This window comes from Periplaneta americana, chromosome 10, assembly GCF_040183065.1.
Source record: "Periplaneta americana isolate PAMFEO1 chromosome 10, P.americana_PAMFEO1_priV1, whole genome shotgun sequence".
Taxonomy (NCBI): domain Eukaryota; kingdom Metazoa; phylum Arthropoda; class Insecta; order Blattodea; family Blattidae; genus Periplaneta; species Periplaneta americana.
The window spans coordinates 35,200,555-35,225,443 of NC_091126.1; the positions used below are offsets into that span (position 1 = coordinate 35,200,555).

At 34.1% G+C, this 24,889-nt stretch overlaps 1 protein-coding gene across 5 annotated transcripts in view; it reads left to right on the forward strand.

Annotated features, from left to right (window-relative positions):
* Art4 (arginine methyltransferase 4) overlaps positions 1-24,889 on the forward strand; it is a 161,456-nt gene that overhangs the window by 110,595 nt on the left and 25,972 nt on the right. Inside the window, exons 11-12 of one of the 5 annotated variants that reach the window (XM_069837206.1) lie at positions 5,144-5,216; positions 8,215-13,691. The exons of 3 other annotated variants lie outside the window; for them this stretch is intronic. In XM_069837206.1, the coding sequence (XP_069693307.1) occupies positions 5,144-5,183 (40 nt within the window). In that variant the 3' untranslated portion in view covers positions 5,184-5,216; positions 8,215-13,691. Of the gene's footprint in view, positions 1-5,143; positions 5,217-8,214; positions 13,692-24,469; positions 24,863-24,889 lie in introns of those variants that run through there. One more of the 5 variants, XM_069837207.1, reaches the window with a different exon arrangement.

The following is a 24,889-nucleotide window of genomic DNA, read 5'->3' on the forward strand; positions in this document are numbered from 1 at the left end:
ATATTAGCTAAGTCAAAGAATGCAACATTGTACATTATCCAGACCAAAAGTCTGGTTCATACTATGAAGAGATATTTGTTTCTCTTTTCTATTTAAATATTACATATCTATGCTGAGAAGAAAGTAAAACATGGTGAGTGGGGTTACTAGTTAAAATACATCTACAAATATACAGACTTAAAATGTTGTTCTTCGAGAAAAAACAAACCTGAAATAGCAGCAGCATTCTACCATGTTATGAAAACGTCTAATGCTTGAAGGCAAGCGAAGTGGTATGTGTCTAGAATACGGATTCAACGGTTCGAATCTCAATGTGATCAATTATGTTTATATTTTTAAACATGTAAAAATATATTAATTTGAGTTCCTAAATGTTCTGGTCTGTTAATATTATTTACAGCATTTATCTTCCACTATACTTTGCTTTAATTCTATACATCAATTAACTCATTCCAAAGATGTTGTAATAGTCATTCATATTATACTGGAAGCATATTTAATTCGGTCATTTTAATTAATGCTTCAAAAAACAGTCGTTAAATAAATTAAAATATTTAATGTCATTATTTTTCTGATGATCTAAAAGTAAACATACCATTATATTTTATTACTTCCAATGCATATAGTAAACTGTCTCCTTCCTCTCGTCTCGCTGCTCATTTGTGTCGACGGCAGCACATTGCAGTTGACCACAACATCACCCCCATCCTTATAACACTTTCCCTTCTCTCTCTCTCTCTCTCTCTCTCTCTCTCTCTCTCTCTCTCTGAGGGTTGCTCATTAGGTGATTGACTTCTAGTGAGGGGTCCAACCGATTCTTTGACGTGAGATAGTTTCTCTACTTGCACTTAGGGAAGACTCCACTGAAAATCATGAAAATTTTTCCAAATTTTTTTAGCTATTTCACTTATTCAGAATTTATATTTTCATACCCCAAATGGATTCAGCTCAATTCTGATTACAAATACTCGTATGTTTACACTTTTAAATTAAGGCTGGAAGGGGGCATGGAATTTAAAGAGCTGTCCAAATTGTTTTTCATCGAAGAATTCTTTTTTAAAATTTCTGATTACAAATCTAGTAACTTTTTGTTGGCTCCCTGAAGTTACTAGATGAATGTAGCGGAAGGGAATATTTATTTACATAAATATTCATTTTATTTTCAAATCTATTTTTCTGTGTTCATTTTTGTTGATTCAACACCAACTTTATTGCAAATATTAATCAATCTGGATGAAATTTTTACTGCGAGTATTTATGAGGTAGATGCATGTTTCTATACATTTATTTTGTGAGAAATGCTGCTAGTTTATTTTATTAATATTTTTCTTAATGCTGCCAATTTGTTTTATTAATATTTTTCTTAATGCTGCCAATTTATTTTATTAATATTTTTCTTAATGCTGCCAATTTATTTTATTAATATTTTTCTTAATAAAAATGTTAATAAAATAAACTAGCAGCATTTCTCACAAAGTAAATGCATAGAAACATGCAGCTACCTCATAAATACTTGCAGTAAAAATTTCATCCAGATTGATTAATATTTGGCATAAGAAAGTTGGTGTTGAATCAACAAAAATGAACACAGAAAAATAAATTTGAAAATAAAATGAATATTTGTGTAAATTAATATTCTCCTCAGCTACATTCATCTAGTAACTTCAGGGAGCTAAGAAAAATTTACTAGATTTGTAATCAGAAATTTTAAAAAAGAATTCTTCGATGAAAAACAATTTTGACAGCTCTTTAAATTCCACGCCCCCTTTCAGCCTTAATTTAAAAGTGTAAACATACGAGTATTTGTAATCAGAATTGAGCTGAATCCATTTGGGGTATGAAAATATAAATTCTGAATAAGTGAAATAGCTAAAAAGATTTGGAAAAATGTTCATGATTTTCGTTCACAAGTGGCTAGACAGCTCACAAACAACTTCGTTCAAGAGATGGTTGAGCTGACTACATAACATGTCGAAATTGTTTCATTAATAGTCTAATGGCATTGGGAATCAGAGGGATAAAAGGCACGATCATATGAAGTTACAAAAATAGGTGAAAAAACAAACCCTGCAACATAAACGTTATATCGAATACTTATGTTTTGCAACACATCAGTTGATCGAAAGCCATGTAATATTGGTTCCACATCCATCTGCTGTCGGCATACAGTGTGGTCTGGCAAAGGTTACTCCTTCTCTTTCTTTAAGTTTCTAATGAACTGCAAATGTTACGTGATCAATGAATGCCATTGGTTACTCGAGAATGGGAGTCGTGATACGAGCTGTGTGCTGTTTGTGAGTCGTGAGCTGAAGGAGCTGGAAGTGCCTCGCGAATGACCAGCTCTCAATGAGCGAGCTACCTCTCAAAGAAAAGACTTCGTTCAAAAGAGTCAGTTCGTTCGCAAATGACAATCATTATTGATATCTGACAGTGCCTTAGAGGTGTTATTGTTAGCCTGTGAAATGCCTGCACTTGCTTCAGTTGTGTAGGATTAGTAGCGCCATAATAATAATCCGTGGCGCTACAGCCCATGAAGGGCCTAGATTGACAAGCCGGCTGCTGGCCTCACGCCCACATGCCGAAGCAGAGGTGGACGATCATCCAACCAGAATGAATGTATCGTGTGGGTAGAATGATGATCCCCCCAGCCGTTATAGCTGGCATTTGCAACTGGATTTCGCTACCTATCGTAGCTCCTCAAGTGCATCACGATGCTGGGTGGGCACTGGTCCCATACACAGGCCGAAATTTCATGAGAAAATTTCTTCCCCCATGAAGACTCGAACCAGCGTGCATTCCGTAGCGCGAGCCCTAGAGAGGATGCCTTAGACCTTGACGCCACGGCGCGGGTCTAGTAGCCCCATAGCAAACATAAATCAGAAAAGTAACAGTGTGGATTCTTTACCTGCAGTTCGAAGCATTACATACAGGATATTCCAGTAGTGTGCAAGATGGTACATTTTATATTGTGATGTCGAGTAAACGGAAACATGTAGTGATTACAGTTGAAGAAAAACTAGAGGCTGTGAAGATAATAAAAATTGGTGAAATCTTCTGATACAGATTTCTTTATGTTTTGTGGAGCAAAATAAAGAGGCTTTAGCAGCAGATGTTTTAGCAGTAAAGAGGTGGAGAGACATAACAGCAAAGAAACATTGCGAAAATAAAACTCAGACCAAAATATCTGATTATTTCAAGTAGAACTTGTTACTGTAAGATGTAATTAATATATTTTTGGAGTACTTGGGTAGCAGTAGAAATATTTTTTAATCATAATTTTTTCCCTTTACAGGTAAGTGGGATTTCTGGAACTTACAGTTTATCCGAAAAATTGCTTATCTGAAATCACCTCCGCTCCCATTGATTCAAATAAATGGGGTTCTACTGTATTTATAATTTTTAATTGTGTGAATATTTTTTTGTAGAAATTGCCTCAATTGCCTTCAAGTAGCTACGTCACTAATGTCTGAAATGTTAAAATTTTATGTTTTATTTAACGACGCTCGCAACTGCAGAGGTTATATCAGCGTCACCGGATGTGCTGGAATTTTGTCCTGCAGGAGTTCTTTTACATGCCAGTAAATCTACTGACATGAGCCTGTCGCATTTAAGCACACTTAAATGCCATCAACCTGGCCCGGGATCGAACCCGCAACCTTGGGAATAGAAGGCCAGTGCTATACCAACTCGCGAACCAGGTCGACACTAATGTCTGAAGCCCTTCCTATTGGTACATGAAGCAGTTAAATAACCAATAAAGATTGTCAAGAAGAAAATGTGATTTGCAGGCAGGGGCAAGCACAGATCATTGAAAATGAAGTGTGATAATGTAACCAGGAGGTTGTGTAATTTATCTTTGGCTACGTCACCACTCACAACAGAAACCAAAACACGGAGATGGGAACAAAATTCAGTCAGTCAGTCAGATTCTATGTGCACCATGTAATATAATATATGATAAAGTGTCGGTGGTGTGTTGTGTTAAAATTGCTTGTTGTTAAACATCCTGCGACATACATAATAGTGTAGATTACTTTTTCTCAACCATTTTGATGATGAGACCCTTCTTTTCCTCATATTAGGAGGGGGTGCGGGCTCCTGGCCTAGTGATCATAAAGGGTATATTTTTAATCCATTCTGAACCATCTAGTTTGGATTTGGACGAGAATCGAACATTTAGAAAGAGATTGGACATGTGTATTTGTGTGTCTCTGGAGCACATCTGTTCTAATTGAGCTCAACCATGAACAAAAGCAGACAAATTAATTTTCCTTCTCACTTTCATTCTGTTCTAATGAAAACATGTCTTTCTTACTCAAGAAGGAAAGGAAAGCTTCGTAGATAAGTAAATTTAAAAAGAAAGTAGTTTAATTATGTTTTTATTTAACGCAAAATAGGTGGATATTTAATTTTTAATTTTCATAGAACTTTTAAAAACTGTTGTTAATATTATTATTATTATTATTATTATTATTATTATTATTATTATTATTATTATTATAGCCACCACGGTAGTCTAGTGGCTAGAGCACTAGATTTATAATCCTGTGAACCTGTGTTCGATCCCTGGTGTACCCCCGAATTATAACTTGCATTGGGCAAGCCTTTGGTCCAGGTAACGCAGAGATTTTTCTGGGAGCTGCAGTTTCCCTGTGGTATTCCACATTCTATCTTCGGTTAATGTAATCGAGATAACACTTCATGATCCTTATGGGTCTGCTACATCAGTCTCCTCAAGATATTTACATAATCTCTGGAAGTTGAATTGGTTAATGATGATCAGAAAATTGTTCAGCATTGACTGCGTTGACCTAAGTAAGTTCATATGGAATTCAAATCTTGTCATTTATCAACCTGAATTATCATTTCATATTCACGGGATCACAAAATTATGTTAATGGACTTAAACATCTAAAGGCATGTAAAAAGTGTGGACTGAAATTAGTCTCGTAACACAGCATCAGTGTGTCCACAGATGGATCGGCAGGGTACTATTGGGATAATCGGCTTGTGATGTAGATAATTGAAATACTTGCTGTGCTAAGCCAGTTTGTTGAAAGAAAAATCTCAAAACATGAATGGGTTTAACTTGAAATCAAGGCAAAATCTGCTCATATTAATGTGAACTTTTTTTCTTTTTAAGAGAAACAGACCATGAAGGCCCAAAGCAGGGAGGAACATAGAGCTCCTTCCTTTAATATCTTCAGGATTTGAAGGTGAGTGTGCAGCATTACACTCTGGTTGCTATAGTGCATTGGGAGTGATGAATAGTCGATGTTTACAGTTTTAACATACATGCATATAGGTCTCGCAAGTATGGATTACCGGCGAAAGGAATGCGAATCAAACACTGCGGTAAGGAAGAGCGGGCAACAGGAAAGGTCACGAGATAACTTGAATGATATTCAAGAGTACAGTCGGAAGAGAAATGACATCAATAGAATCAGTCTTGCATTGTGATAGTTACATTACGACCTTAGTTTGTTCCATTGCATGCGAATACATGTCTTGTATCGCACGGTATTATTATTACATTCATAAACATATGTTGCGCATTTAATTAGCTTCGAATTTTTCTCTTCCTACGTTCTTTATTTTCACAGCGATGTCCTCATTTGTTCATCTTCTTGGAAGAGACGGTACTTCCATCGGCTCGCATCTCTCCCTCCTCAGTGTGCCTACATACACACGTCAAAACAGACAGCAACGCCATCATTGGTTTTCGGTAATCGTTTCTTGCGCGAGCTATAACAATCCACATTGCATTATCACTTGTTCTGTTTCTCCTTATCTCGCCCTTCTTTTTCTGTGACATAGGACAGGTTCAGAGATAGCTTGCATCCAATGTATGTACTCAGATAGTACAGTTCACCGAGACAACATTTGAGAAAAACACAGTACCCTACCTCTTATATTGGGCAGTGAAGTTTGGGCAGCAATTAAGAAACTAAAATCAGACAAACCACCTGGCAATGATGAAATCATAAGCGAATACTTAAAGCTGGGAGAATAAGAACTTATAAGAACTATTTCTCACCTGTTCAAAGAAATAATCAGAACCGAAACTATACCAAAATAATGGCAGGTGAATACAATAATCTTATTAAACAATAAAGGATTGAAAGAACACATGAACAACTGTCGATGCAATCAGCTTAATATCAACCATATACAAACACTTTTCCAAAATTATCACCAAATGAATTAACCTGATCATACAAGAAAACCAATTAGAGGAACATGCAGGCTTTTGGTCTGGATACTCAACAATTAACTACCTTCAAACAATAAAGTCCAAGAATTTCAGGAAGATCTGTACATAGCCTTTGTAGATTTCAGCAAAGTCTTTGACGCCGTGGAATATGTCCCTTTAATGACAACACTAAAGAATCGAGGAGTACAGGAAAATATATAACAGTTCTTCTTGTCTGTGCATATGACGTGAATATGTTAGGAGAAAATCCACAAACGATTAGGGAAAACACGGAAATTTTACTTGAAGCAAGTAAAGTAGTAAGTTTGAAAGTAAATCCCGTAAAGACAAAGTATATGATTATGTCTCGTGACCAGAATATTATACGAAATGGAAATATAAAATTTGAAAATATATTCTTTGAAGAGGTGGAAAAATTCTAATATCATGGAGCAACAGTAACAAATTTAAATGACACTCAGGAGGAAATTAAATGCAGAATAAATATGGGAAATGCCTGTTATTCGGTTGAGAAGCTTGTCATCTAGTCTGTCGTCATAAAATCTGAAAGTTATAATTTATAAAACAATGATATTACCGGTTGTTCTTTATGGTTGTGAAACTTGGACTCTCACCTTGAGGGAGGAACAGAGATTAAGGGTGTTTGAGAATAAGGTTCTTAGGAAAATATTTGAAGCTAAGTGGGATGAAGTTACAGGAGAATGGAGATAGTTACACAATGCAGAACTGCACACATTGTATTCTTCACTTGACTTAATTAGGAACATTAAATCAAGACGTTTGAGATGGGCAGGGCATGTAGCACGTATGGGCAAATCCAGAAATCCATATAGAGTATTAGTTGGAAGGCCGGAGGGAAAAAGAACTTTGGGGAGGCCGAGACGTAGATGGGAGGATAATATTAAAATGGATTTGAGGGAGGTAGGATATGATGATAGAGACTGAATTAATCTTGCACAGGATAGTGACTGATGGCTGGCTTATGTGAGGGCGTCAATGAACCTTCAGGTTTCTTAAAAGCCATAAGTAAGTAAGTATGTGATAGTTAAGTGTATTGTATTTGTATAGGTAGTATTAAATGTTCAACCTATCGTCTTTCTCAAGGCATGTGTTCTATGTGAGTATGGAGAATGATAACACTGTGAAACATGAAAGTTCTGTGATGGAAGTCATATGAATATACTGACAGGCGTGCTGTTTAGTAGGAATTATAAACCCTGTTAGTCTTTGTGCAGAGAATGTTTATGGCCTTGAAATCACGAATTAATTATAGTCGCGACGCTGTTATTCCCGGCGTGACTCCTCCTCTTTGCTTACGTCTTAGGAAGTGAAGGCTCTATAAAGTCTAGGTAGGTAGTATCGTTCGCCATTTTTGTTCTTTCGTTGCCGAGATATCAGGCTAGGAATCTATTTGCCACACTGTTAAACATTATCATGTCGTAGCTCCTATGATAATAAATCAAACACACTGTAATTCAGCAAATGATTGAGCGGCAAATAACGTCCTCATGTGCTTTCTACGAACGCCAATGAAAGAGCCAAAATGGCGGGCGAGTATATATTAAGTATTTATCCAGCCTTAGGAAATGCTTTACATCTTCATCAGTGAATCACATGATGCACACGTTTAAATGTAGCCGACCTGCAACGTGATTGGCTGCCGGAAATTAGAGCGACGGGACTATAGTATTAAAATACGAAATTTACATTGAGGCTTTCAGGAGAATTAATCTACTGTTTGGCGGTGTGCGATTGAAGGGCAGTCTTGGCGAAATTTGCTCATAGACGTGAATTTGATATCTCATGACATAGAATAATGACCATTGAAAGAATACCTTTCCTGTAATAACTGTGTTACAGTAATCATTTCAAGTGCAAAGTCGTGATATCTGATTCTTGGCATTTGAGTTAAAAGTTATGAAATAATTATGTAAACTGATGCATAAGACTTAAAAAAATAAATACTTGTAGTTACAGTGTATATATTTATATTGTTTCAGATTTGTTGAAGTGCTTCAACTTGTGCACTTCCTGTGACGTCTGCAATGATCACAGCCACTATTGCATCAGCACCAGGGTTCACATTTCCAGTGCAACTTTCATAGCTATGAATTTGCCAAATTTCAGATCTACTTCCCATGCATTGATATTCATATTTTATGTAGTGTTATAGATAGTATTAAGTTAACATAAAAAACTAACAGGAGAGTAACACAAAGGAAGTGTTTGTCATCTGACAGTAGTCTCTAATAATACTGGGTTCAAGGTAATTCTTGCCTTGTGACTAGTCCTGAAATATTTTTAGAAAATAGTTTTATTACATGTACCAAAGATGGAATGGCAGTTCAACATGCAATGTCTTCACCAAAAAAGATAAATCAATATATTTAAATTACTATATTTATGCTACTAAATTAGTTACATTAATGATTTTGATGTCGAACAATTCCTAGTGGGTGGGAGTTTGATACTATGTGAAATAATTTTTGATATGAGATTCATTGCTAATCACCATCATATCAAATCTTCACACGGAAAATGGCCACAACTTTGGTTCCATTGTTAGTTTTAAAATCTTGAATTATGTGAAGTTTATTCTGGTCAACATGAATATAGGGGCCAGGTTCATCCGTCCATAAAGTCATTCCAAATATTAATTAGAGATTATTCTATCGTGGAAATGCTTATCCAGGAAATTGAAGACAAACTTTCCTGCGTGCAGGAATACACAATCTTATTGTATTTATGTTTTTATATTTATCTCAATGCTTTAATAAGTTAGAAAGAAACTTCCTTGCAGGAGCTGCAGGTTTTATTCTGGTAATAATTTTAGAGTCCAAAAACATTAGTCCAGTAATTCCAATAGCAGATACAGCACACCAAACAATGCTTTTATGGATGCAGCAGTTTTCTCAAGGTTTCGTTGGTGTTCTCGGTGCCCAAAATGCATATTCAAATACCGACTGAAGTGAAAATTAGCTTCATCTATGAACCATATCTTAACAAGAACTGCTGGTCTATCTGTTATTTAGGAAGTATGAAAATAAATCACAAAATATGATTGGCCTATGTTTATTTCTGCTGGACAAGGCTTTGTCTTTATTTTAGATTGATATATTTCTAAGTTTTTCTGGGTAGTGTATGCAGATGTTAGTTTTCATCTAAGATACTGAGAGAAATACTTAATGGCTTCCTTTCGGCTTACAGTAAGTGCAGTCTGTACTCCTACAGTGTTATCGGGTGTGTGAATATACTTGTTTGTAGCAACAGTCTTCTTACTGTCTGCAACACCTGTTTCCTTAAACTTTTTCACAAACCTTGTGGCTATTCTGAGCTCAACTACAACCAAATAGAATTCTCAATTCTCTAACTGTAATCTAAACTTTCAGTTTTATTAATCTTTTCACACAAAGTACATGCAGTCCAATTATATGCTCCGTTTTATTTATTTTTGTTAAAGTACTTTGTTGTCTCTTTTGTATCTGATAACCATATCTGAAAGGATTAACATTTTATAGAATAGTATAGTGAATGTTACAGCCAGAGGAGCTGATAATTAAAAGCATTAAATAAATTTCCTTAAGTTTGAACAAAATTTATTTGGCTTTAATGAATTTTTATATGCAAGTCAATATAAGAAAGTAAATTTTATTTCTATAAATGATCTGTTTTTAGCAAAGTATTTTTTCTCTTTCAAATTACATAATTTTATATGTAGAATTTGAATTTATATTATCATTGTTGAGATTAAAGACTTTTGTTCTAGGAGATAGATGCTTATAGAATATTTATTATTAGTAAATGACACATTAAAAAGTTCAGAAAACAGCAGATTTCGGCCTCGCAGAGTTCCTTCTGAATGGATTAAGAATTCATCTGTTAGTCATGAGTAGGGACATAGTATTTTCCAATTGAGAGAATCACTTAATGGCTTTCTTTTGGCTTACAGTAAGTGCAATCTGTACTTGTACAGTGTAATTGGGTTGTTTGTACCAACAGTCTTCTTATTGTCTGCAACAACACCTGTTTCCTTAAACTTTTTCACAAACTTTGTGATTGTTAAGCTATGCAGAGTTCGAACTTTCAATTCTCTAAATGTAATCTAAACTTTCATTTTTATTAATCTTTTGTGTATGACAACCATAGCTGAAAGGTTCAATATTTTTTACAGTAGTATAGTGAATGTTACGGCCAGAAAAGCAAAAGCATTAAATAAATTTCCTTAAGTTTGATCAAAATTTATTTAGCTTTAATGAATTTTTTATATGTATGTCAATATAAGGAAGTAAATTTTATTGCTATAAATTACCTGTTTTTAGCCAAGTATTTTGTATCTTTCAAATTATATAATTTTATATATTAATTTGAATTTATAGTTCCTATTATCATTGTTGAGATTAAAGACTTTTGTTCTAGGAGATAGATGCTTATAGAATATTTGTTATTAGTAAATGATACATTAAAAAGTTCAGAAAACAGCAGTTTTCGGCCTCGCAGAGATCCTTCTGAACTGTTCTGTTATGTTTAGGGACATAGTATTTTGCAAGTGAGAGAATCACTTAGTGGCTTTTTTTCGGCTTACAGTAAGTGCAGTCTGTACTCTTACAGTGTTATCGGGTTGTTTGTATCAACAGTCTTCTTATTGTCTGCAACATTGCCTATTTCTTTAAACTTTTTCACAAACCTTGTGATTGTTGAGCTATGCAGAGCTCTCTATAACCAAACCGAACTCTCAATTCTCCAACTGTAATCTAAACTTTCATTTTTATTAATCTTTTCACAAAACGCACATGCAGTCCAATTGTGTGCTCCATTTTGTTTATTTTTGTTAAACTACTTTATTGTTTCAGGTGTGCGGGTAGCTCAGTTGGTAGAGCAGCTGGCTACGGACTGAAAGGTCCAGGGTTCGATCCCGGGTGGTGACAGGATTTTTCTCGTTGCCAAACTTTCAGAACGGCCCCGAGGTTCACTCAGCCTCCTATAAAATTGAGTACTGGGTCTTTTCCGGGGGTAAAAAGGCAGTCAGAGCGTGGTGCCGACCACACCATCTCATTCTAATGCCGAGGTCATGGAAAGAATGGGGCTCTACCTCCATGCCCCCCAAGTGCCTTCATGGCATGTGACGGGATACCTTTACCTTTTTTACTTTATTGTTTCTTTTGTATCTGTTAACCAAATCTGAAGGGATTAACATAGAGTATATAGTGAATGTTACGGCCTGAAAAGCTGATAATTAAAAGCATTAAATAAATTTCCTTAAGTTTGATCAAAATTTATTTGGCTTTAATGAATTTTTATATGCATGTCAATATAATAAAGTAAATTTTATTGCTATAAATGATCTGTTTTTAGCCGAGTATTTTTTCTCTTTAAAATTATATAATTTTATATGTAGAATTTGAATTTGTAGTTCCTATTATCATTGTTGAGATTAAAGACTTTTGTTCTAGGAGGTAGATGCTTATAGAATAGTTATTATTAGTAAATGATACATTTAAAAAGTTCAGAGAACAGCAGGTTTTGGCCTCGCAGAGTTCCTTCTGAATGGAATGAGAATTCGTCTGTTAGTCATGTATAGGAACGTAGTATTTTGCATTACAGTGTTGACAGCCCCCAAAAAATGCCTCTATTCTCAAATATTCTTTCCATCCAAACAACATATTATTTTTACTAAGATGTTTATTTTGTTAATTAGTGACAAAATTGTAATGTAGCCTTATTAGGAGCCAAGTGTTTCAATTAAGATCATCTATATTATTTCCAGGAATGGGAGGTGAAATAAAATGCAAAATGCTATTTAATGCTATCACTATATTTAAATAGAATATGTTTGACCTAGGTCGACATAAACTACTAACATCAGACAAGAAAAATCCACTTTACAGAAAAGACATAACATCTCTGTATTTGTGAGTCCAGTACAGGTTTCAATTCATAAGATAAATCATCGGTTTCACATCAGTTTATTCACGTCTTACAGGTAGTTTCATACCCAGAAACCATAATTTTTATTCTTCATCATTACACATATGTTTTTACATCATACAAAATGCTCTCTTTTCATTTCTTACACATTCGTACATTCTGCCAGAAACTTGCCAAAAGTTAAGTAGTCTTATCAAACAACCGTGACCTGATTTGGACAGTGTCATATTATTATTTTCTTTTAGAATAAATGGTACGCCATTGATCAATAAATTAAGATAAAATAGTTTCAGTGTATGTCAGTTTCGAAAATGAGTTGCTACTATATAATATAGAAAATATAAGTATAGAATCATCATCGTTAAACCAATATGACAAATGGATACAAATTTCCCAGGAATAAAATTTAGACATTGTTTGGCTACTACTCACTCACTGAGACACAGAAGGCGATAAAAGTGGTCCCTCTCACTCACATGCCTACACACACACACACACACACACACACACACACAAAGTGTCACTTTGTATTTAAGTAAAGTTTGCATTGCTTGTCTGTTTTGTTTGTTGTTTGAAATGTAGTAAGTAGTAAACTTATAATTTTTATGGTTGATAAATATTTTTTTGTGCACACAAATGTGGAATTAATATTCATGCACTTTATTGGCTGTGAAACTTTTGATATCATTCCATTAATCTTTACAGTAATTGTGTTTCAATGGAAAACTGTAAAATGTTTAGTCTTCTATTCCACACAATTACATTGTTTGTAAACGTATTTGGATATAGAATATAGAGGAACATATTGACATTATATGACATGTCTGTGAAATGTAGTACTGAAGTTTAATTCTTCCTCTATCATTATGTGGAAGAGTCTTTAATTTATGATGGCATTATGTATTATGTGTTCAATAACTGATACAATGTGAATTACAGGGCAGCTATGCATAGAAAATGCAAACCTTTTAATTAGGAACAGTACTGTACTTAATTAGAGTTCTTAGAAGGTGTGATACAAATTACAAGGGCTTTAAACAATTAGCTCTATGTATTTAATTTTAAAATTTTTCCTCATAGTATCGATTTTACTAATGTTTTTTGTTAATTACTTTCTCCAATGTTTATTTTTCATACAGTATTTTTTCAGTATATCTCAAAACTTCTCGAATTAAATTTGAAGCATATTCATTCACGTTTTATTTGAAACATATAATTGTAAAATAACATTCACTAACATGTATTAATTTGTGAAATATGTCATGTATTACATGTTGAAAAGGTACATTTTTCATTGTTTTTATAATGTCTTTTTGTCACAAATTATTTGTCAGTAATGCATCACATTTGTTTTTAAGACATTTCACATGCCACAGACGAATTATAATTATTTTTACACAGGCACTATTGTTCTAGCATTATGGGAATACTAATAGGTAATTGTTACAAGTAGACTAGGTTAAGAACTTCTGACAGAAAGACGAAAGACAAAATTAATATTGAAGTATGTAAACATCATTTTTATTCAATAAATTTTGTGCTAATGTCAAAACCACTGCTACCACCTCTGCTGCTACTTTTACAAAAAACCACCATAATTATTATTATTACTACTGCTGCTGTTGCTGCTGCTGCTGCCACCACCACTGTTGCTGCTGCTTCTGTATTTACAGATGCTGCTATTATTGTTGTCTATTTTCATAACAGTTTTTCGCATGTGCTCAGCTACCTGGCGAAAATTTTTAATTAGATCGTCATGTGAAAAATGAAATTAAATCAGCGATATTTAGTGTTACACAAAATGTTACAATTCATGAAAATTGGTTCTATCTTATTAAAAATTCTATTATTTTTAAGAAATTTGTTGGAACTTTTTATATTCGTCTTCAGAGATTGGTATCATTTCATTTGTTCCATACTGATGTTGTTTGCACACTTATAAATCATATCTAAATATGTATATTGTTTTTAGTCAACTGTCTGAAAACAGGTCTGAATCTTACAAGTGATACCAAGAAGGCACCACTTATGAGGCAACTAGGCCAGGAGGTAATGGAGTAGGGTGGCCAGTTCCTTTCCCCCTCCATTGCATACATTGCTGACTAGCTACATATTTCACTAATCAGACTTCAGATGCATACAAACAATTGTTCTTTCTCTGATACATATCGTCAAGTGAGATGTACTGCCTGATAATAGATGCACATATCAGCCAGAACCTCAATCAGATAAAACTTGCGTGGTGTGGATCTTAGGAAGAAATATAATACAAAATGACTACTTATTCAAAATTATTGTCAGATAAGGAAAGTTGAAAGAATATAATGGAGAATATATTGACAAAATATATGTATCGGAGAGCTAACTTTTGTCGCGGTAAATGTATATTCGAAATTGAAAGTTCTTCATATACAAGGTCTGGGTCTTCTTGATTTACAGATTGATGTAAAGTTTTGTTGAAATGTTTGCTATTTACATGGCACAATTTATCCCAAAAGTCATTCATGATTCGTGTATTATATTAATAATTTGCTGTTAAATAATTTCAAATTTGTATATAGTCATAACAGTATGGAAGTGTTTATTTAACGTTGACAGAGAACTGAACAAAAGTTACGCATCCAGTAAAGTTACGCGATCGTGGTAGGTACAGTTCAGAAATTAAAAAGATTGATATAATTCGTTACTGTCCTTTGCTTAAAAAAGTGTGTTTTTTTTGTAATGGATAACCCACAGAATGATTAATTTAGGGACGAAAAATCGAGGTTATATTTTATATGGCTTCTCCAGTTGATACAAAGTTATTAAGCTAGTAGTAAGTAATGTTACACTGCTTTCTCTTGTTCCTAAGTTATGTGTTAAAACTTTAGTATTTATTTATTTAACCTGGTAGAGATAAGGCCATCAGGCCTGCTATTCCCCTCTATCAGGGGATTACAACTACAGTGTCAAGAATACAATTGAAATTAAAATTGCAGTTACAATAGAATCAAGGTACTACAGTAAAACATCACCTGATTAATGAAGACTAGACAATTTATTGTAGAAGATGATAACAAAGAAAAAATTAGATAGTACTGAAATACAAATTAAATGTAGAATAATTATATAGGAATTAAATTACTGGAAATCGACGTATTTTATGATAAAATAAGAGAACTAAGTATTTACAGGAAGCCGTGTTTGAAAGAGTCTTAGTTACCGACTAGTTGCCTTGTAAGTTTGTATTTGAATTGAATTTTATTTCAGAAATCCATGATGCTAGCTTAAAGTGAATTCCAGAGTCTTGACAGGGCTATTGTGAAAGAGGATGATTACAAAGATGTGTGATGTGATGGTATTGTTAGTATTGTTTCGTGGTAAGAACGTGTGTTCAAATTATGATGGGAAGAAAGATAAGTGAAATGAGACGACAGGTACGAAGGAACGAAGGAGCTCAATATTTCGAAGAAAAGAAGAAGTGAATGTAAATATCTTCTTTTATCTAGTTTAAGCCAACTTATTGCATCCAGGGATGGGGTAATATCATGAAATTTTCGAACATTGCTTACAAAACATACAAATTATGAGCACCTTGGAATTTTATTTTGTTGTTGCTGGAAAGATCAATCTGTAAAATATCAGCGTAGTCAAAATAGGGCAGTACAAGCATCTGCACAAGGACTTTTTTTAAACACAAGAGAAGATGAATATATATTTAGCAGCATGTATACATCGCAATTCATTTAATGTTCATTTTGACTGAAAATGTTTACTCAGATAAGACGATATAACAATAATGCAGAAATAATGAAATGAGAATGGTAGAGGAAAGTAAAATATTCGAGAATTAACTAGTTCCACAGCTGCTTTCTCCAGTATAAATTTTAAAAAATATATAAGGTTATTCAAAAGTAAATTCTCATTTTGAAACTGATGTATCTTCTGTACATATCAGCAGTTTAGTTTCATATAGGTACCATTACTGTTTAGAAGGTTTAGGGTTTTTTATCAGTGTGTTTCATTGCTATGGTAACTGTGTCACACTTGTATAAACAGTAATTGTTGTTCAGAATACAGATGGTAGTAGGAGAGTAATTTTAATAATTTTTACAATGATTTTACCTTTACATGATATCAAGGTTACTGTCTGGTGTGGTTTCACGTCACATTTCACAATAGGACCGTATTTCTATGAATAATTGAAAACGGACAAAACAAAAACAGTGACTGTAACTGGGCAGCGATATTTTCAAATGTTGCAAGACTTCGCAATACCAGCATTACAGAATCATGAAATCGAAAACATTGTTTTCATGCAAGACGGCGCTCCACCTCACATACACAATAATATAAAACACTATTGCGTGACACATTTGGCAACCGTGTAATTAGTAGGCATTTTCCAAACAGTTGGCCTTCTAGATCACCAGACATATATCCAGCTGACTACTGGTTATGGGGTTAGCTAAAAGAAAAGATATTTCTACTACATGTGAGGAACTGAAACAGTCAATATCGAATGTCATTGAAAACATTCCTAAGAATGTGCTTTCTAATGCCATTTATAGCATAGAAGAAAGACTATTTCTTATTGAACAACACGGTGGTGGTCATATTTATTTTTTATTTATTTATTTATTTTTTTTTTTTGTTTTAATAAAATTCCATTTCTTTACGAACAAATTGTTATTTTTATGTTTGTGGATCTAAAAATTTGACAAACTTATTATCATTTCAAAATGGAAACTTACTTTTGAATAACCTTATACATTGGAAGAACCTATTTGACAAGTGAGCTATAGCTGTAATCAAGATGACGAAATGTAATATTATATTATGCGTGGGAACTGAAGTAAGTTCAGATTGATCACTTTTACTACAGAGAGCCATTTATAATTTGATAGTGGGCAAAACATGTTTCATCACATCTGTTATCTCCCACTCTCAAATTTATAAATGGATCTCTCTGTATAGAAAACAGTTGTATACCATATTCCTTATTTGTAACAGTACACACAAATGTCATATAACCTACAGGAGACAAGTTCTGGGTGTAAAGAATAGTATACCGCAGTTTGAGATTATGTTGGAACAGATCACAATATTTTTTTTATTTTTGTCTAAATTTGTAAATTATGTAAATTAAACTGAATAGTATTATATTACATTATTAACATAAAATAATAAAATGATATGATCAGTCATTTTCTGTAGAAATTGTGAAAAGGAAGCATTTTTATTTCAAATTTTATTTTATAGTCACTTTAGATTCGAGGTCAGTTCACGACTTACTATCTATCTTGAGTGATCCCAGTACATTGTTCTAGATACATAGGATTGCTGCCCTCTATCGGTCAGTCCACTGTGTAAAATCAGTAGGGATTGAGATCTTGTAAACCATTATTTGTATCTTGTGGTGGAAATGGGAACAAATCTGGTAGTTAACTTTTTAAACAACTAGATCGAGGAAACTGCTAAAATTCCGATCAGATTGAATGGTCCCAGGATCTGAACCTGTGAACTCTCAAATGTAAGTGCAGTGCTGAGTCACCTTGTTCAGTAAAAAGTGTTGTGATGCTGCAAGCGATAGATTTTAACATTTTTATAAAAATACAGTTTATCACATTTGGATTGTGTTCATACTCAGTATCTGCAATGATTTGTCAGGAAATAATGTAATAAAACGGTAGAATTTTTTTATTGCCAAATTACTTAATATTTGCAGTAACGATATTCTTTACAATTTTTTCCTTGCATAATTTAAAGGGACAATTGAAATGCATCAATTATACAAGACATTATCATTTTTGGAAAATTAAATATTGTCTACTGAAGAGAAAGAACATAATGAGCTTTGGGTTAGCTTACATTGGCGGTTTGAACTGTGACTTGAGTCAATAATAGCTGACAATACTACAGTTCAAAGCAAGGAATATTTTTTTTTTATGTTGAATGTAATGAAAATAACAAATAATATTTAAGGGGTTATAGTATCAGAATGTTAACTATGTACGAAATTTCAGTGCACATTTTTACATTAATACAATATAGGAATTGGTTTTTCTCTAATATGATGTGTCATTTTGTCTTTGCCTATAAAACACTGCATTCACAGATTCACTGATAATGTTGTGATTCATTTCTTAAAAGTAATTGTGTCAATGGATTTTCTGCTGAATCTTAGTCGATAGTAATTTATTGGTTTCAGAATTGCTTCCTGTTATGGAATATTTACATTTCTTCTAAAATGCTGTACTGCTAATGTGTGTTCGAAACTTTTCAAAAGTTTTCTTAATATTATCCTTTGGTGGGCTGAATATTTTTTGATACTGTATAACAGTTTTAAATTAAATAGCGTTCTTAAGATTTCAACTAAAAAATAAAGTTATTTTTCTACAGTGACTTGAAAGATGCTAACACACATTTATTCAGATAAATATTTTCCAATTTTATGTATATAATTTCTAGGCAAATTAATTTGTAAGCACTGGATATAAATAAAATTCATGCACTCTTTTGAATTGAGAGTTACTCTCAGACTAAGCCACCTTAGTAGCACTTACTTATGATGACTTTGTACGTGAGTTCAAATCTCGATGATGGCAGAGTTGTGTTCCTGGTGAACAAGAGCCATGCTATGGTTGTAAGGGTTTTCTTCGGGGTTCTCCCATTTCTCCCTCGTCATTTCACCATCATTCTTCACAATTCCCCTTCCATTATCATATCTGTTTCAAAAAATATGGCGCCTTCTGTGTTTGCATGACATCAGAGCTGCTGTCTGTTATAGTAGATGTTCCTCACAGTTTATCGAAAGATTGGGATAGCCAGTGGTGGAGAGTTCTAAACAACTCATAGTTATGTATAAAAGGCACTGAGGCCCCCACAGGTTCCCTGTTGCCTGAAGATGATGTGACGACTCATACAGATATAGATCTATGAGAAATGGCAGATCGCCAACAGAGGTATGGTATTCGGATTAGAAGGATGAAGAGAAATGTGTAATGTGTGTGTAGGTGGATGGTGGAGCCAGCTTAGCTACACAGCACAGTTGGCACCGCACACAAGTCTTCCATCACAAGTGAACGAAAAGCATCTTAGGCTGTAGTGCAGAGGGATACTCCATGCCGCATTGACTAAAGCACTTTTATCTCTGCATCCCTATTCCCAGACAACTATTGACTGACTGCATGACAAAACCTAAGTTTCTATCTATCTATATATATATATATATATATATACACGAGGTGTAGTCATAAAGTTTTAATTATCACCTCGAAAAAATGAAGCTACGACCATGAAACTTGGTGATGGTGTTAGTCCTTTTCTACATATTCACCCTTCAACGCGACACATTTTTCCCAACGATGGATGACTTGACGGAGGCCTTGGTTGTAGAAGTCTGCATTTTGGCTGCTCAGGAAACGTTCCACCTCAAAAATCATCTCGTCGTCATTCTGGAAATGCCTGCCACGCAATGGTTTCTTTATCCGAGGAAAGAGGAAGAAGTCACTGGGTGCCATATCAGGAGAATACGGGGAGTGGAAACACGTGAAATCATCACCGCCAAAAAAGGCGAAGGCCCAACCATCATCGGGCAAGGTGATGCTGAGTGTTTTTTGGAACATCCAAAGTGTGGTGCTGTCAGATTATGCTCAGAAGGGGCAAACCATCACCATCCCCTGACGAGGTTACGGGAGGCTATCCAAGAGGGTCCTTTTGCTTCATGACAATGCCCCAGCTCATTCTGCGCAGGACATAGTCACACATGCTGCTTCTTTAGGCTATCAAATTTTGCCTCACCCACCGTATTCTCCTGATATGGCACCCAGTGACTTCTTCATCTTTCCTCGGATGAAGAAACCATTGCGTGGCAGGCATTTCCAGAATGACGACGAGGTGATTTTTGAGGTGGAATGTTTCCTGAACAGCCAAAATGCAGACTTCTACAACCAAGGCCTCTGTCGAGTCATCCATCGTTGGGAAAAATGTGTCGCGTTGAAGGGTGAATATGTAGAAAAGGACTGACCATCACCAAGTTTCATGGTCGCAGCTTCATTTTTTCGAGGTGATAATTAAAACTTTATGACTACCCCTCGTGTGTGTATATATATATAAAGGACACTTAAAAATTATATCCTTCGAAATCTTGGGATTAAATTTTTGCATTATTTACTGCTTTCTAATGTATACACTTTTGTGTGAAAGACGACGCGTGTGATGATGATCAAATTGTTATGAAGTATCTCTACAATGTTACTTCTTGTATGTCACTTTATTTCATTTCCAATTAATTTTATGTTCATTTGTTTCTGATGCATGTATTTATCTCTTTAAACCAAGTAACATAATATAAGAAATTGCAGTGCATTTCAGCAACACAAGCATTCTCTCATGACTACCGTTAATTGCCTAAAGAAAGTTTATTAGCTACAGGGTTTAACTCTCAAATGTATTTGAGAAGCAACAATGAAAAGGAATTTCGTAATTACAATGATTATGATTGCCCCTGACTTGATTAATATGACAGATAGGCTGGATGCAGCCCTCATGATTGGGTATGGGAAATGCTGTTGTCTCTGGGGCCTTAGAGTTGAATTTCAACACTTCATATGTTTAGTTACGTGGTGTAGTTGATCTTGGTTACTCTAATTGTGTGCAAAATATGTTGTAATTGTTTTTCTACTAGTGTTCATAATAAGCTATGCTTTTTTTTTATATTTAGGAGCATATAAAAAGGTAAGGTGAATACGATGAAATAATCATTATGTTAAACAGAATTTCATTTTCATCACAAATTTATTTAATTATATTTCAGTAATGCATTACAGTTTTAATATTTTACGAAGAAAATTACATAAATTGTATTATTTTCACAAAATGTTGCTAAAAATAAATTTAAATTTATTTACATATCTTTTGGGCATTTTTGGTCCAAAACTCGAAGACAACTGCTCATTTCTACAACAAGTATCTTTTAAGTATTTTTTGTACTGAGTTCAGGAACTCGAATCTTGTTTTGTCTGTGATTACCCATTTCATTCACACCCTAGTAATGAACGAGGCAAGTAGAGGAGAGAGCTAAATGTTCAACTTCTTTCTTCCATTGAGATGGTTGTGAATTTGTGAACGTATAGTTATCTGGACGAATATGATGATGGATACTTAACATGGTGCAAATTTATATTCAGTATCAGAAATGCTGAATGCATGCACCGCCATCAGAATCTGAAAATAAAATTTAATACTACTAAAAATTATCTTTATATTATATAATAATAATAATAATAATAATAATAATAATAATAATAATAATAAAGTAAAATTGAAATCCGAAATTCGTAATTTCTTCCATTGGACTGGAAATATTTCCTAAGTCTTTGGAGACCTACGGAATACAGTTTGAATACTACCACCCTAAAATTGTACCGTACCTAATTATATTATATTTAATCCATATTACTAAAGATAAGGATGAATTAAATATCAAGTCTTTAAAAATAAGTGATTAATCAGTGCTATATTTAAATTAAATTATATTTTGTGTGAATTTTGGTAATTTAAAGACCATCTTCCAAACTTTTGAGAGTCCCAGTAAGTTCATGTCACATAATTAATATATTTTCTGGATTATGTGGCTGGCTGCCATTTCTTCATGCCCATCTTTGGAACCCCTAATTTCCACACATTTCATTGTGTCATATATCTATGCATTTTTGAGTCTTCCTTTTTTTGTTTCTCAGGTAGTTTCCATTTTTTCTGCCATCTTTCTTCTGACGTTCTCAATAAGTGGCCAAACCAATTTAGCCTTTTCATTTAAATTCTCGTTAAAAGAGTTTTTTTTTTTTTTTTTTGGAGTTCATTCTTATTCCTAATATGATTCATTTTAGATACTCTTGAACTTCTACATAGATAGTCCATTTCTACTTTTCTTTTCAAATCTCCGTTTAACACACATATTTCACTCATATTCCAAAACTGATTCACCAATTCTTTGTGTGTTTGTCCCACCAATTCAAACAGGATATAATTTTCTTGCTCTGTTCCACTCTTTGTTTTACGAGGCGTGTTCTTAAAGTAAGTTCCAAAAGGGTGTAGAAAGTAAACGGGAAAATATTTACAAACCATTTTTGTAGCATTGTATTCCCCACACTTCAATTACTTCTCACCATGGTCTCCACCATTATTGAGGCATTTATCGAGTCGTGGCACAAGTCTTTCTATCCCCTCATTGTAGAATTCACCCGCCTGCGAACCACTCCGCAACATTTGTGGAAAATTCAAGGAAAGCTAAGAAATTGTGAACCTCCTGTCCTCATGAATTTTTTCATCGACAGCACGCACCAAATCGTCATTGATCAAAGATGGCCGACCGGTATGCTGCTCGTCATGTACAGAGATGCGGCCCTCGTTGAACTTTCTAACCCATCTCCTGACCATTCCATCACTAATGGCATCATCACCATACACCTCACAAAGTTGATGATGAATGTCAGCTGGTTTGATGTTCCTCGCATTCAAAAAACGGATAACAGACCGCATCTTACAGTCGGCGGGGTGCTCGATCACTTTAAACATTTCAACTGATCACAACTAACCACACACATGGACTGAAGCTCTGAAACTGCATGCACAGCTTGCCTGAGGACTGAAGAAGAAAACACATATGCGCAAAATAACGATTGCAGCGATGCGACAGATATAACTGAAAATGGAACTTACTTTAAAAACACGCCTTGTATTTCTTGTTTTCTACAACCTTCTGTGAACATATCTCCTATTAAATCTGTTTTCATAAAATGTACGGTGTATATAAATCATGTTCTTTGACCAGAGAGAATTGGTATAATAATGACGAAAGAGAATAGAAAAATTACATTTTGAAGAAAGTAGGCATGCAAGTCGAGAATGTTACAAATTGAAATCTAAACTAATTGGCACTAAAGACTAAGAAAACAATGTTCTGATGTGTTACAGAGAAGCAATAATTGTTTTAGTTTCTCTGTGTATTGGTCATAACTTCCTTTCATTATCCACTGTTTTGTAATGCAAAAAGTGGAACAGTATTTTACCATATATGTATCAGTACATTAAAGAAAACTTTAGTGTTGCATGTCGTGAAGTTCTTATATTTAAGATTTTGGATCTTCTTGTGTGTACATATGTATTTCAAAACAGTGTATTATGTACTAATAATACAATTGAACTAAATAGGTTTTTTGTATTCCGTTTTATAGCATGAGTCAGACCTAAGTTACCAGCATTCTTATTAAGCCACGAGGTTGCTTTTCTGAAGGGTGTGAGGGTTTCCCTTATCTGTTGTAGCACTAAGTCCGCAACACAAATATTCTACTCGCACTTTATATTGTCAATCCCAGTCAGTTGTGTGAACTGTATTGAAATATGAGTATTTTAACCATGGTTGAATACAAAGTACAGCAATGTTTTCTTTTTTCTACTGAAAAAGTTGTACAAGTAATGTTTATGTATGTTTTGGGGCATTTTCCAGAGACCGTTGGAACATTGTGTTGTTAAATAATTTAATAAATGGCGAGATATAGGTTCCTTCTCAAAGAATAAATGTTGTCTGAGGATATGTTGGGTTTTTTTTTTTTGTGTTCGGCAAGAGGTAGATTTTATTGGGCTCAACTCCATCCTTCCACATATCTTCAAGTGTTTGTTCTATTAGAGCATGCTTTAGACAATGTTTCTTCTCATCAAGAACAGAACCTGTTCCTTATCACTTATTAAATAATTTAGTAACACAGTTTCGGTGGCTGTGCAGTCTCTGGAAGATGCCGCCAAAACTTGACCAAACACAGTTCATATGACTTTTTCAGTAGATACGTATCAGTGAGAAAAATGCGTTGCTGTATTGCCTACCTAACTATGATTAATTATACGTATTTCTCAATACAGTTGAGAAACTGACTGAGAGGGGCAATAGAAAGTATCACAGAATTGTGTATCAGCTTGGTGCACCACAAATGATTAGGAAAACTCAATGCACCACTTTTCAAGGAGTAGGCCTAGTTTAATGGCTCAATAAGAATGACAGTAACTTAGATCCCGATTCCTTTCATTTTATTGATCTCTTGCTTCATATGTTAGGAACAGCTGTTTACTCTTTTGTAACGATATCTTTTATATTACATAGAATTATTGGTAATGTGTAGTCTGTATCTGGAAAGTATGGGTATGGTGAAGAAGGCAGTTGGTGAGATGGGGAGGTGAGTGGGTCAATGAGTGAGAGGGTGGGGGAGAGTGAGTGGTTGAGTGAGTACATACTTTTAAAATTCAAGGAAATAATGAATAGTGATTTTTATTGTGTGTGTTATTCTTCCGTTACAGAACGGAACAACTTGAAGCTGCAGCAGCTGTTTCACATTGGTAGAATATAACTCTTCTTAAAACAACCCAAGAAGTTGAAACTAAATGGTGTGCTAAAAACTGTAATTATCTCCGAAGATAAAAGTGTTTAGTACGCATTTTCCTCCTCTTTTGTGATTTCATAATATTCCTGTTTATATTTTGAGTTCCTTACAAATCGACTATGCCTTTTTATTTATTTTTTCTTTTCTCTTATGTTTGACAAAGTTAATTCTATTTATGTTATAAGTATAAATTTTCTGAACTGTTATTTATATGAAATTTATATGTTAAGGCTGTGTGAATATTTATATACATATATAGACTTGACTATGAACGAACACTAAATTGTAGAATAAAGTGAATTAAAACTGACTATCTGAATCTTTATTTCACCATAAC